The sequence below is a fragment of the Eriocheir sinensis genome, chromosome 63 (genome assembly GCF_024679095.1).
Source record: "Eriocheir sinensis breed Jianghai 21 chromosome 63, ASM2467909v1, whole genome shotgun sequence".
In the NCBI taxonomy this organism is placed as follows: domain Eukaryota; kingdom Metazoa; phylum Arthropoda; class Malacostraca; order Decapoda; family Varunidae; genus Eriocheir; species Eriocheir sinensis.
In genome coordinates, this window is record NC_066571.1 from 6,365,158 (window position 1) to 6,378,387 (window position 13,230).

Below are 13,230 nucleotides of genomic sequence, written 5' to 3' on the forward strand. Positions count from 1 at the left end.
AAGGTCACGACATAATGGACTTCAGTGCCAGAGAGAGAGAGAGAGAGAGAGAGAGAGAGAGAGAGAGTGTGTGTGTGTGTGTGAATGAATAAATGAATGAATGAAATGTATACTAAAATTGTGTAGAAACTCCATATTTATTTAGTCTCCCTAATAAAAGACCATTTTTTTATCGCTGTCTCATAGAAAATATATTACGTATAACTCATGTAAATTAAAAGCAGCAGCTCCTCTCAGGCGGCGCCGTGCTAGAGACTGGCCAGGTCTGAGGTGAAGCCGCGGCCAGCCAGCCATTCCACGATGAACATCCTGTTGTGACGCATCCACGCCAGGTTGATCTGCGCCGCCTCCACCGCCTGCTGCACCGCTGTACCCGCCGTCAGCAGCTGACCCTGGTACTGCCTCTCAAATTCCTGGAGCTCCTGAAGCTGCTGCGGAGTGTTGAAGGAGCCGGTCACGTCCTCCACCATCCTGGGCAGCGCAAAAAACGTGACGCCGATGTACTCCGCGATCTTGGGCCAGTGGGCGCGCATGTAGTCCCAGGCCAGGATGGCTCCGTGGGCGTGCTTGGCCACCCGGCGAAAGGACATCGCTGCGTCCTGTCTGCGGATGCCTGAGGAGGCGTTAAATGCTCCCTCCAGGTAACGCATCAACAGCCAGAGCTCGTTCGTGCAGCCCAGGGCGTCCACCAGCTGGGACTGTTTCCAGGCAAAGTTCCATTCGGCCTCGCCTCCCGCATCCACGGCCGTGCAGCCCACCGCCAGCATCAGGTTGGGAGAGATGCCCTCGAAGTCTGTGGGGTTGGCCATCCAGCGTCGGTACAGGCTAAGGGACATGTTGCGGCAGTGAGCGTGGCCGAGACGACACGCCCAGGCCAACATGTCGGACCGGAGGAGTCGAGTCTGGTAGGGATCAGAGAGGTTGTCCTCAAACCCGACAGAATCATACAGCGGCTGAATGAGAGAAAGAATGTAGTTTTTAAGGGCACCGTAGGCCGGGTCACGGTGGAACATAGAATACAGGTATCGTATGTTGGCAAAGGTGGCCCTCCACGGCACGTACTCCTTTTCCTTCGCGAGGTACGACATCAGATCCAGGACGGTGGCATAGGACAGACGACCGGCTCGAGCCAAGTTGAAAGCGTCATCGATGATCTGTGCCCTGTTGGTGGCGTGGATCACCCGGTGGTCCTCCTGCAGCTGCCGCGTCAACAGCCTCCAGTTGTCCAGGTCGTAGTTGACTCTGTAGTAGCCATTCTGTCGCACGTTAAATACGACCCACTGTGAAGGCTGCGGGACCTCGACGAAGGCCTGCCCCTCCTCTCCACTCAGCCAGAGCTTGACCCTCGTGTCGTTGAAGTCAGGGCTGTCCCCGGTTGTGTACGTCAAGGGCACCCACCACTTCTTCTCGTGCGAAGGAGAGGCAGAGGAAGAGGAAGAGGTGGACGAGGAGGAAGAGGATGAATTGGAGTCATCGTCCAGCACAAAGTACTCCTGGGTGACGGCCGCGGTGGTATCGTTGAGGCGCGTCACCGTCACTACCGGGAAGCCCATCTGCAGCGTCCACGTGTCCATGATGGCCTTGACGCTCAGCTCCGGCGGCAGCGTGCCCGCCGCGTGAGCCGCCTCCGTCAGGTGCCGCCACAGGTCGTCCTGCTCCGCATTTTTATACTTGCTGGAGATCGAGACGGTGAAGTTGGTTACTGCATTCCTTTCCTTACCTTAGTTCCATCTTTCATTTTGCTGTTACACCATATGACCATCTCCGGCGGTGTGTTTGTCTGTTTGTTTGTTTAGTTGGTTGGTTGTGTGTGTGTGTGTGTGTGTGTGTGTGTGTGCGTGTACCTATATAGCTACTCTTCTCTACAGACTACAGGACTTACAGGGTGGTGAGGTAGTTCTTGAGGCCATTCCTGAAGGCGGCCTCCGTCAGGAAGCTCCCCATCATGCGGATAATGGACGCACCTGCCAAGGAGAGTTAGTAAGACACGGCACAGTGAAAATAGAAAAAAAAATTGCATAAATGAGTGAAAAAAAATCCACACTTACACAAACAAACTGAAAAATGCGTATAGACCAAATTTTGCTGCCCCAAGGACCCTAACGACCTCAAGACCGACTCTGCTCCATCGTCGTTACCTTTATCGTAGGTGATGATGTCGAAGATCTGGTTGATGATCGCGGGGTCGGGGATCGGGACGCTGACGGGGTGTGAGGACCTTAGGGCGTCCAGGGCCATCACGGACTGCAGCCTCTTGACCACGAAGATGTCCAGCATGCCCCAGGATGGCTCAGCCTGGCACGGAGGGGGAGGCAAATTTTAAGGTGCAAGGGGGAGAAAGCATGTGGACAGTTATTTAATCTTGACATATCTTTCTATACTCTCATTTCTCTTTCCTACTTTACTCTTACTTACTCTATCTTTCACTACATACTTTCTTCTTTACTCTTCTATAATCACGTGTTGTGCATTTATTTATGTATTTTTCGTGTTCCCCGTGGCCCGCCCTTCAGCCTCCTACCGATAAAAAAACTCTTCTCACCTGGTCCACGCCCACATCGCCCAGGTAAGTGGCGAAGCCTTCGTTGAGCCACAGGTCCACCCACCACTTGAGCGTCACCAAGTTGCCGAACCACTGGTGCGCCATCTCGTGCGCCACCAGGTACGTGATCCACTCCCGCGTGCGCAGCGAGGACTGGCCGGGCGTGTACAGCAGCCCCGACTCCCTGGCGTGTGTGTGGAGGGGGGCAATTTTAATGAACCAAAAAGTAAGGAGCAGTTTAAGTATGACAGGTCAAATTCTCAAGTTCATTTATTAGATTATTCATTAATTCTAATTATAAATATAGCTGCTTAATCATTGCTAAATATATGTATTCATGAATATATAATCGAACGAATGGACTAATGAATTTTCTAATGAATTAATGTGCTATAACGATCAAAATGTGAGCATAAGTACATACATACACACACACACACACACACACATGCAAATATACTTACAAACATGCATGGATGCATACATAAATATGTACAACACACGTATGACAGGTTAGTTTATAAACGTGTGTGTGTGTGTGTGTGTCCTGTCATCATTTTACCTATAGGTCACCAGCCCCCAGTTCTCCATGGCGTTGGGGCCCATCTCCGGGGGGGTGATCATGTCCAGTTTGGGCAGCGGGAAGGCCACGCCGAAAAACTCCCCAAAGAACTCAATGGCCAGGGCGGTTAGTTCCATCCCGCGGCCCACCTTCGGAAGCGCCGCCTCCCTCACCCAGGCTACAGGGCGAGACGCAGCCAGACAGAGGCGGGGGTGCAGCGGACAGAGACACGTGCAGGTGAGACAATGGACAGGTTCAGACAGGTTTATACATGCCAGTCTGCTGCTAAGTCCCGAACATACTCGTGTGTAAAATTACTTTTTTTCGACGATTTCAGAAATCCTGCATGATTCTCAAAGATCCATGTTTAGGAAGCTTATTTTTGTATGTTCTTAAGTTCTTATTTTCCTTAATCGAACATACTATCATAGCCTTGAAGAACAGACTTTTCCATGATATCAACTTTTTTTCACGAGTATAAACGGAATATTGAAGAGACATACAGTAGAAATCCCTTTATCCGAACTCCACTGATCAAAAACTTCGATACTCCAACTATATGGAAAAAAAAGAAAATCATTGTAAAGAAGCGAGAGCCTGAAATCTTGAAGACAGGATAATATAAACCTAAAACATTCAATGTCTAAGTACTTTGCTGAAACGTACTTTTGTAAAACGACTTGCAGATGAAGGAACTCTTACTGCACTTTGATTATCGGAAAGAAAGAACAATTGGATGGTGAACATTTGACGTGCAACAACGCTGAAAAAGACTGTGCTTGTTATGAATTGCCGCTACCACTACTACCATCTCTGAAACGAAATAAAATGAAACATGATGAAACACGCATCAAGCCCAACGCTCAGGTAACCCAGGTGGTGCATCAGGGTACATCAAACCAGTGCCAGACCCTCGCCAGTAACCCAACCACCGACAGACAGACAGAGGCAAGACCCACAGGACCGACACCTGAAGCGAGGCACGTGACCAGGTAAACTACAGGTAAACACTACAGGTAAACTCTATACAGGTGTACTCTACAAGGGGACTACAGGACTCTACGGTAATTCCTCTCCTTTGGCCACACCTGAATGTAATTAGCCCCCAGTTTTCCATCCCGCCGAAGGAGTTTTCAGGCGGGGCGATAAGGTCGAGCTTCGGGAGTGGGTAAGGGAGGCTGAAGTAGCTGCCGTAGAAGTCTAGTAGCCGAGGAGCTATCTGTCCCACCAAGGAGGTCCTGGACAGCTTGGCGGCCCGCGTGGACACTAACGGGGGCGGGAGAGGGACGCGAGGGTGAGAGGAAGAGGTAGAGGTGGAGGGAGAGGTAGAGAAAGGTAGAGATAATGTAAATGCAAAGAGGAGGAGGGGGGATAGAAAAGAAAACACAGAGACATAGAGAGAGATAAACAAAATTCCTGACTGACTGATCATTCTAAAAAACAAAAAATAGAGAAAAAGAAACAGATCGAGATAGCAAGTAATTCTAATAAAAGAAAGAAAACAACAGGATAGGAATGAAGGTCAGATGAAAAGAAGGAACCTTAATAACAATCGAAAAGGAAGCGTAGGAATAAAAGAAAAAAATAGAAGCTTGGGCGTTCTGCAATGGGGCCAAGCTGAACCACAGTACCACGGCGTCCATCCCCGTATCTCTAACCAGCGAGCAAATGCAAAAAATTGACCTCTCTTTCGGCCACCTCTTTGGATTCTTTTTTTGTAGGAGCAGCGAGTAGCGGGCTTTTTTATTATTATTGTTTCCTTTTTTGTGTGTGCCCTTTGTTGTAAAAAAAAAAAAATGAGAGAGAACAAACACTGCATCCCCTTAACTCCTAAACACAAAAGTATCCCGTCATTAACACCGTCCCTTCCTATCTTCAGTCTTCCTTTCCTCGCCTTCCTTTCCTATCCTATCCTCTTTCTATATACAGTCACTTTTTTTTCCTTTCTCCTGACCTTATACTCGTCTTCTACAATATTCCTTTTTCCTTTCTTCCGCTCCACCCTTCCTCCACCCCTATTTCTTTTTACAATCTTTTTCCTTCTTCCATCCAGCCCCCTTCCTCCACTCCTTTTACTTATAATCTTTCTTCTCCTTTCTTCCGCTCCACCCTTCCTCCACCTCTATTTCTTTTTACAATCTTTTTTCCTTCTTCCATTCCCCCTTCCTCCACCCCTTTTACTATCTATAATCTTACTTTTCATTTCTTCCGCTCCACCCTTCCTTCATCCCTATTCCTCTCTACACTCCTATACTTCGTCCCCTTCCTTCCTTCCATCCCACCCTTCGTACCCAATCTTCTACATTATACTCGTCTGGTCTTTCCATAGATTCTTTAGACCTATGAACAGACAAATCTACTGACCGCGTATCGGGCCACCAGTGTACCGAGCAGATGTTATGGTATATTTGGCCTCAGATTTCACTCTCTCTCACCTCTGATCAGGGTCGAGTTGTCCTTCCCGCCCCTGAGGACTCTGCTCGGGTAGTCGGAGATAGCGAAGGCGACGAGGTAGGTTGGCATCGGGACGGACTCTGCGAACTCGTCCCATACCCAGCCTTCCTCCCCCTCGCTGGTGGTCACGGGAAGGAAGGGAGGAAGGAAGAAGGAGGGATGAAAGGAAGGAAGAAGGATAGACAGTGAGAAGGGTGGAATAAAGGAAGGAAGGAAGGAAGGAAAGAAAACATAAAGAAAGGATAAAAAAGAGAAGGAAGAACAGAAGAAAGGGAGTTAGAAAGGAATGAGGAAAGGAAGAAAGGAACGAAAGAGAGAAGGAAGAAGGGATGGAAGGACGGAAGGAAAGATGGAAGGACAGAGGAAAGGGATGAAAGAAAGAATGAATGAATGAAATAAAGGACAAATAAAGGAAAAGAAGGACAGAAAGAAGAGAAGGAAGGAAGGAAATAAAGAAATAATGAAAGGAAATGAGGAAAAAATATGGAAAAAAGAAAGAAGGAAAAAAAATATTAGTTACACTGAGTATGTTTGAGGCAACAATCTTTTTCTTTGTTGCTTTTCTGCTTGCTGCACATATTTTTATCATTACTTATGCTTAGAACATTTTTTTCTTGAGAGAGGGGGTCGATAGAAGCATTTGAATAAAGTTGAATTGCAATATGTAGCCACTAAACCTATCTATACATTTATCTATCTATATATATCTACCTATCTATCTATCTCTACCTATCTATCTGTTCCTCTATCTCTATCTATCAATCTATTCCTCTGTCTCTGTCTATTTACCTATCTACCTATCTATCTGTCTCTACCTATCTAGCTGTTCCTCTACCTCTATCTATCAATCTATCTATTCCTCTATCTCTATGTCTATTTACCTGTTTGACTATCAATCTATGTATCTGACCTATCTTTCGGCCACTCCTCTAACTCTTTATAGGAGCAGTGAGTAGCGGGCTTTTCTTTCACATTTGTTACCTTTTTTTATGCCCTTAAACTGACTCATCCTCTGCTGTAAAAAAAAAAAAAATCTGGTCAAAATGCAGCTATAATCAAATCTAAACCTAAACCAATCCACCTCTCGCTACAATCACTCCACTAAGGCGAGGGAAGGAAGATCAGAAACTCACATGGGCGTGGAGGCGACGAGCGGCATGTTGGAGAGCGCCGTCATGCCTTCCCGCCGCGCCAGGAACACCTTGAAGGTGGCCTTGAGCTGCGGCTCGTCGAAGCACGGGAAGGCTCGGCGTGCGTCCGTCACCTGGAACTGCGTCGACGCCACCCAGCTGAGGAACACGGAGACACTTGTTAGAGGGGATGAAGGAAAGCTTAGAGAACATGAGGTGGAGGTCAAGTTAACCCGTCCGCTGCGATTGGCACGGATTTCGCCTTCACTGGTAGCCTGGCAACACATACAGTCCCAGGTCTTTCTCTGCCTCTGTGATGGATAGTGGTGTGTTTCCCATGTGGTATTGGTGTGCTGGATATCCCCTCCCAAGGTGCAGGACTTTACATCTTCATTGAATTGTAGCAGTCACTTTTTGTTCCATTCCTGTAGCTTGGTGAGGTCTTCTGGTAGGAAATCCGCAGTCGAGGGGTTAAAGGAAAGTGGACTTACGTTATGATTAAAGAACAGTTAAAGGAAAATGGATTTAATATTAGGTAAAGGACAAATAGGTAAAATGGACTTACTTGAGGCTTAAGGAACAACAGGTAAAGGAAAATCGACCTAGCTGAGACTTAATAAAGAACACTTAAATGGACTTAAATTGGACTTAGCAGAGGTGTGAGGAAGTACAATTATGGGAAAATGGACTTTCTTGAGGCTTAGGGAAGAATAGTGATAGAAAATGGACAACCTAAAGCTGAAGAAAACAAAAATATTACTAAAACTTACCAAAATGTGAGAATATAGTAAATTATAAGAATCATACTATATTCAACAACTAGAGTAAATACGACAAAACGCTTCAGTCTCGTATGCAACACACTAGGCCTACCTGGTTTCTCCGTTTTCTTTGGTGTAGGAGGACCTGTAGAACCCTCGCGCCTGCTGCCCCAGAGTCCCGAGGAAGCAGACCGAGAAGGTGTAGTTCCCGCCCTCCAAGAGCTCCTCCGCCAGCTCAGCCGTGTACAGCATCTCCAGGGGCGCGTACCTCTGCGACACGACCCTGATCTCCCTGCCGCTCGCCGCCTCCACCACCTGGGAAGAGAGGGAGAGGTGAGTGGCTGAGGAGTGATATGCAGAGAGAAACTGAGGGAAAGGAAACGGAATGAAGGAGGAAGAGAAGAGTAACCAAGTACTTATATAAGGAAGAGGATGCTGGAAAGAGAGAGGAAGGACTTACATAAGGAAGAGGATGCTGGAAGAAAATCAACGCAAATACACACACACACATAAGCACATTCGTACACACTCACGCACACGCTCTCATGCAAGAAGTGATTTTCGAAAGAACGTTTGAAGACAAGGAGTTCCGCTGGAAATTCAACACCCCGCAGCATTGTCTGATCTGATCTGCTATGGGGAGAGAGGGTACAGCTGAGAGTGTGAAGTGGGACTGAAGCTGAGGAAGAAAGGTAAAAAAGCAAACTGAAAGAAAAAGAGAACATTATAGGATGGAGAAGACGAACTGAGAGAAGAAAAGGAACACGTGGAGGAAGAGGTGGGCATAGAATGAGGAAGCGACTGAGGAAAGAGAGAGGAAGGTATTTACGATGAGGGCAGATAGGGGAAGGAAGAATGGAGGAGACGACCTGAGAGAATGAAAGGGACTGGTGGAGGAAGAAGTGGGCAAAGAATGAGGAAGCGACTGAGGAAAGAGAGAGGAAGGTATGATGAGGGCAGATAGGGGAAGAAAAATGAGGAAAAGAGGAAGAGGGGGTATGGTTGCTAAGTGAAGAGGGGAAGAAAGAGGGAAAAGGAGGAAGTTGACGAGGAAAACGAGGCAGGAGAGGGAAGAAGGATATAAGGAAGAAAATGATGTTATAGGAAGAGAAAAAGAGAGCGAAAAGAAAAAGAAAATCTAGCAGAAAAGCACGAGAATGATGAGGAAGAAGGAAAAGGAATAAGGAAAAAATGAGAGATGAGGAGGAAGATGATGAATGATGCTGTAGAGAGAGAGAGAGAGAGAGAGAGAGAGAGAGAGAGAGAGAGAGAGAGAGAGAGAGAGAGAGAGAGAGAGAGAGAGAGAGAGAGAGAGAGAGAGAGAGAGAGAGAGAGAGAGAGAAAGGGAAGAGAGGAATCTGGGAGAGTTTTGGCAGGAATAAGGAAGAGATTGATGATGAGGAGGGAATAGTGGAGAGAGGGAAGATGAGGAAGAGAAGGATGCTATAGGAAGAGGGAGAAGAGAAAGAGAGGAAGCTGGGTGAGTTTAGGCTGGGAAAAGGAAGAGGCTGATAAGAAGGGAATAGGGGAGAGAGAGGAGATGAGGGAGAGAAGGATGCTATAGAGGAAGGGGCTCTCAACCTGGGGCAAATTACCTGGTCTGTGCTGTGGGGTAATGGGGAGACAGAGGGCAAGGAAAAAAACAAATCAAAATAAAATCATACCCACTGCGTTAGGCTTCAAATTAGGACAGGCTGAATATGCCCTTTCATGTCCTTTTATATTCCAGTTATCTACCTCTGCCTTATACACCACATACAAATATATTAATAAGTTTTCAAAGTATGGGTGATGAAATGTAACTGTGGAAACATGAGCAATGAGGAGTAATGAGTGAAGGGAGGTGAGGAAAATGGGGTAATTGATTTATAACTGGTTGGGAAAAAGAGAGAGAGGGAGAACGGGATGAGAGAGAGAGAGAGAGAGAGCTGGGGGAGTTTAAGCGGGGGAGAGGAAGAGATTGACGAGCAAGAGGAGAGAGGAGAGGGGAGGTAATGCGGAGGAAAGGGAGAGGAAAGGATTAGTTATGAGGAAGGTAGGGGTGAAGGGTAGGGTTTGTGGGACAGAGGATATGTCAATTGTTAGACGAGAGGATTACGTCATGTGTGTGTGTGTGTGTGTGTGTGTGTGTGTGTGTGTGTGTGTGTGTGTGTGTGTGTTATGTGAAGGGCAAAAGTGAGCAAGCGCACAAAAACAATATTATTTTCTTCCCTTCATGATCTTCTTCTTCTTCTTCTTCTTCTTCTTCTTCTTCTTCTTCATCTTTTCATCATTTTATTTTCTTGTCATTATCATTATCATCACTACCATTACAATCTTTACTCTTATCAGCACCAAAATGACCATCACCACCACCATCACCAACAAGAAGAGACACGTACCCTCACCAACAACTACCGGAGGGCGTGTATCGCCAGAGTGCTATCACACATAACAGAGTGCTCATTAGAGGCATTGTTGAACCCATGCTCTTGCCGGCGGGCGTAAGGGAGCGTGAGGAAACAATAACAATACCAATTATCATATCCAACGAGAAGGGTGAGGAGAAGGAGGTGCAAGAGGAGGAGGAGGAGGAAGAAAAGGAAGACAATGAAGATGAGGATGAGGAAAATGGTGAGGAGAAGAAGGAAGAGGAGGAGGAGGAGGAGGAGGAAGAAAAGGAAGACAATGAAGATGAGGATGAGGGAAATGGTGAGGAGAAGAAGGAAGAGGAGGAGGAGGAGGAGGAGGACGAAAAAGGGGAGGAGAAAGGGGTGCAAGAGAAGGAGGAGTAGGAGGAAAAGGAAGAAGAAAAGGAAGACAATGAAGATGAGGATGAGGGAAATGGTGAGGAGAAGAAGGAAGAGGAGGAGGAGGAGGAGGAGGAGAACGAGAAATGGGAGGAGAACGGGGTGCAAGAGGAAGAGATGGAGGAGGAAAAGGAAGAAGAAAAGGAAGACAATGAAGATAAGGATGAGGGAAATGAGGAGGAGGAGGAGGAGGAGGAGGAGGAGAAAGGGGAGGAGAATGGGGTGCAAGATTAAGAGATGGAGGAGGAAAGGAAGAAGAAAAGGAAGACAATAAAAATGAGGAGGATGAGGAGGAGGATGAAGAGGATGAGGAGGAGGAAGAGGAGCAAGCAGAAGACAAATACAAGGTAGAGAGGAAGAAGAAAAAGAAGGATATGAGGACGAAAGAGGAAGAGGATATAAAATGTGATGATAATGAGGAGGAGGAGGAGAACAGGGAGGAGGAAAGGAGTAGGAGAAGGAGGAGGAGGAGGAAGCAGAAGAAAGGCAAGGTCGAGAGGAAGGGAGAGAAGAAGGAGGAGGAGTAAGCAGAAGAAAAGCAAGTTCGAGAGGAAGGGAGAGGAGGAGGAGGAGAACAGAGAGGAGGAGAGTAGGAGGAGAAGGAGGAGGAGGAGGAAGCAGAAGAAAGGCAAGGTCGAGAGGAAGGGAGAGAAGGAGGAGGAGGAGGAGTAAGCAGAAGAAAAGCAAGTTCGAGAGGAAGGGAGAGGAGGAGGAGGAGAACAGGGAGGAGGAGAGTAGGAGGAGAAGGAGGAGGAGGAAAAGGAGGAGGAGGAGGAAACAGAAGAAAGGCAATGTCGAGAGGAAGGGAGAGAAGGAGGAGGAGGAGTAAGCAGAAGAAAAGCAAGTTCGAGAGAAAGGGAGAGAAGGAGGAGGAGAAAAGGGAGGAAGAGAGTAGGAGGAGAAGGAGGTGGAGGAAGAGGAGGAGAAAGAGGAGGAAGCAAAAGGAAGGCAAGTTCGAGAGAAAGAGAGAAGAGGAGGAGGAGGAGGAGAAAGAATATAAGGGAGAAAGAATATAAGGGAGAAAGAGGAAGAGGATGTGGAAGATAAATAACGATGCTGGAGAAGATGATGACGAAGATGATGCTGTAGAGGAGGAGGAGGAGGAGCTAGAACAGGATGAGGAGGAGGAGGAGGAGGAGGAGGGCGGAAGCGGTATAAGGGTACAAATATCACACGTGCTGGGAAGAAAGCAATCATCAACGCCAGGAAGTAAAAGATTTGGAGAAAAAATTAAAAAAAATAAAATAAATAAATAACACTCACACACGAAATGAGCCCTCCCCTTCCCCCCCCCCCCACATACACACACACACACACACACACACACACACACACACACACACACACACACACACACACACACACACACACACACACACACATGCATAACGAGTAGGTGTTGTGCAAGAGGAGGAGGAGGAGGAAGAGGAAGAGGAAGAGGAAGAGGAGGAGGAGGAGTAATAGTAGTAGTAGTAGTAGTAGTAGTAGTAGTAGTAGAAAATTATAGAAGCAGCAAAAAAAAGGAGGAATATAAGAAAAAGGTAAAGAAATCAATACAATCATACATAAATAAAGACAATCAGCAGGAAACACAAAAACAAATAATTCACAAAAGAAAATGAAGGGAAAGGAAAAAACATCACACCGGAAAAAGCCACAAAACTTAAGACAAACAAAAACAAAACAACAGAAGGGAAGGAAAAATCATCACACGGCATAAGACAAACAAACGCAATAAACAAAACAATAAACAAAAAATAAGAAAACGAAGGGAAAGAAAAGAAAAACTATCACATCGCGTAAGCTGCAAAACACAACACAAAGACAAACAAAGAAAGAACAACCAATACAATAAACAAAACAATAAACAATAGATAAGAAAACGAAGGAAAAGAAAAGAAAAAAACTATCACATCGCGTAAGCCACAAACCATAAACAAAGACAAACAAAAAACAACCAAAACAACCAACACCACCATCACCCTTTTTTACCTTGGCTGTGTGGTTGCGGGTGACGATGTCGGTCATGTGCAGGGTGACAGCGGAGGTGGGGGCACGCGCCATCATCTCAACACGTACGCAGCCCTCCACCCTGAAGGCCCCGCTCAGGTAGGGCCGGAGACGCACCTCGTACCGAAAGGGCTGAAGCGTCTCCGGAAGTCTGACGCCCCCCGCCCCTGCCTGTGTGAGAAGCAAGTTTGATGATGCCGGTGATGCTGGTGGTGGTGGTGGTAGTGATGGTGATGGTAATGATGATGATGATGATGATGTTAGGGGGTGTAAAAGGTTAAGTTGGGCGTATGCACTACATCTAGGCGTTGTGAAGATGCTAATTTCTGTCTGTCTATTTCTGTAGTAAAACCCATTCTTGTTTCAGCTACGCCTACTACTACTGTTACCACTACTACTACTACTACTACTACTACTACTACTACTACTACTACTGGTACTTCTACTACTACAAATACTACAACTACTACTACTACTACCACCACTAATAATAATAATACTGTTCCTACGCCTTCTGATAAAGTTTGTCATGAAAGCAAAAGTGGACGCAGCGAAACACACACACACACACACACACACACACACACACACACACACACACACACACACACACACACACATAACTCACGCCCCTATGCCACAATCGGACACCCTAACCTGTCCTAACCATTCCCAACTAAATCCATGCACAAGCCCACACTAACTTAAACCTAACCCACCGTGGGCGTCGTCGTGGCGTTATCATCCTCGGGGGGCGGCGGGGAGGTGGTGGGCGCCGCGCGAGAGGAGGGCGGAGATGAGTTGGAGTACGATGCCGGGGCGATGAAGAGCACAGCGGCTACAATGAGGACGAGGAAGAGGAGGCAGCCGCGGCCCAGCATGGCGGTGCAGACGGTAGGAGTGGCGGATGCTGAGTGTGTGTGTGTGTGTATATGTGCCGCGGGGCTTCAGTGCACTCCCCCCCCCCCCCCACCCTGTTCCC

At 47.1% G+C, this 13,230-nt stretch overlaps 1 protein-coding gene across 2 annotated transcripts; it reads right to left on the bottom strand.

Moving 5' to 3' along the window:
* Positions 1-113: 113 nt before the first annotated feature.
* LOC126986923 (aminopeptidase N-like) lies at positions 114-13,179 on the bottom strand. Of its 2 annotated transcripts, none has more exons than XM_050843438.1 (10): positions 12,968-13,179; positions 12,231-12,419; positions 7,562-7,764; positions 6,692-6,847; positions 5,540-5,676; positions 3,105-3,282; positions 2,543-2,726; positions 2,139-2,295; positions 1,883-1,964; positions 114-1,674 (listed from the first exon to the last, which is right to left on the bottom strand). In XM_050843438.1, the coding sequence occupies exons 1-10, from the start codon at positions 13,127-13,129 to the stop codon at positions 249-251; spliced, it is 2,874 nt and encodes a 957-aa protein (XP_050699395.1). In that variant the 5' UTR covers positions 13,130-13,179; the 3' UTR covers positions 114-248. The 2 variants fall into 2 exon arrangements, with proteins under 2 accessions (XP_050699395.1, XP_050699396.1); XM_050843439.1 differs by lacking the exon at positions 3,105-3,282 and adding an exon at positions 4,193-4,370.
* Between the last annotated feature and the right edge of the window lie 51 nt (positions 13,180-13,230).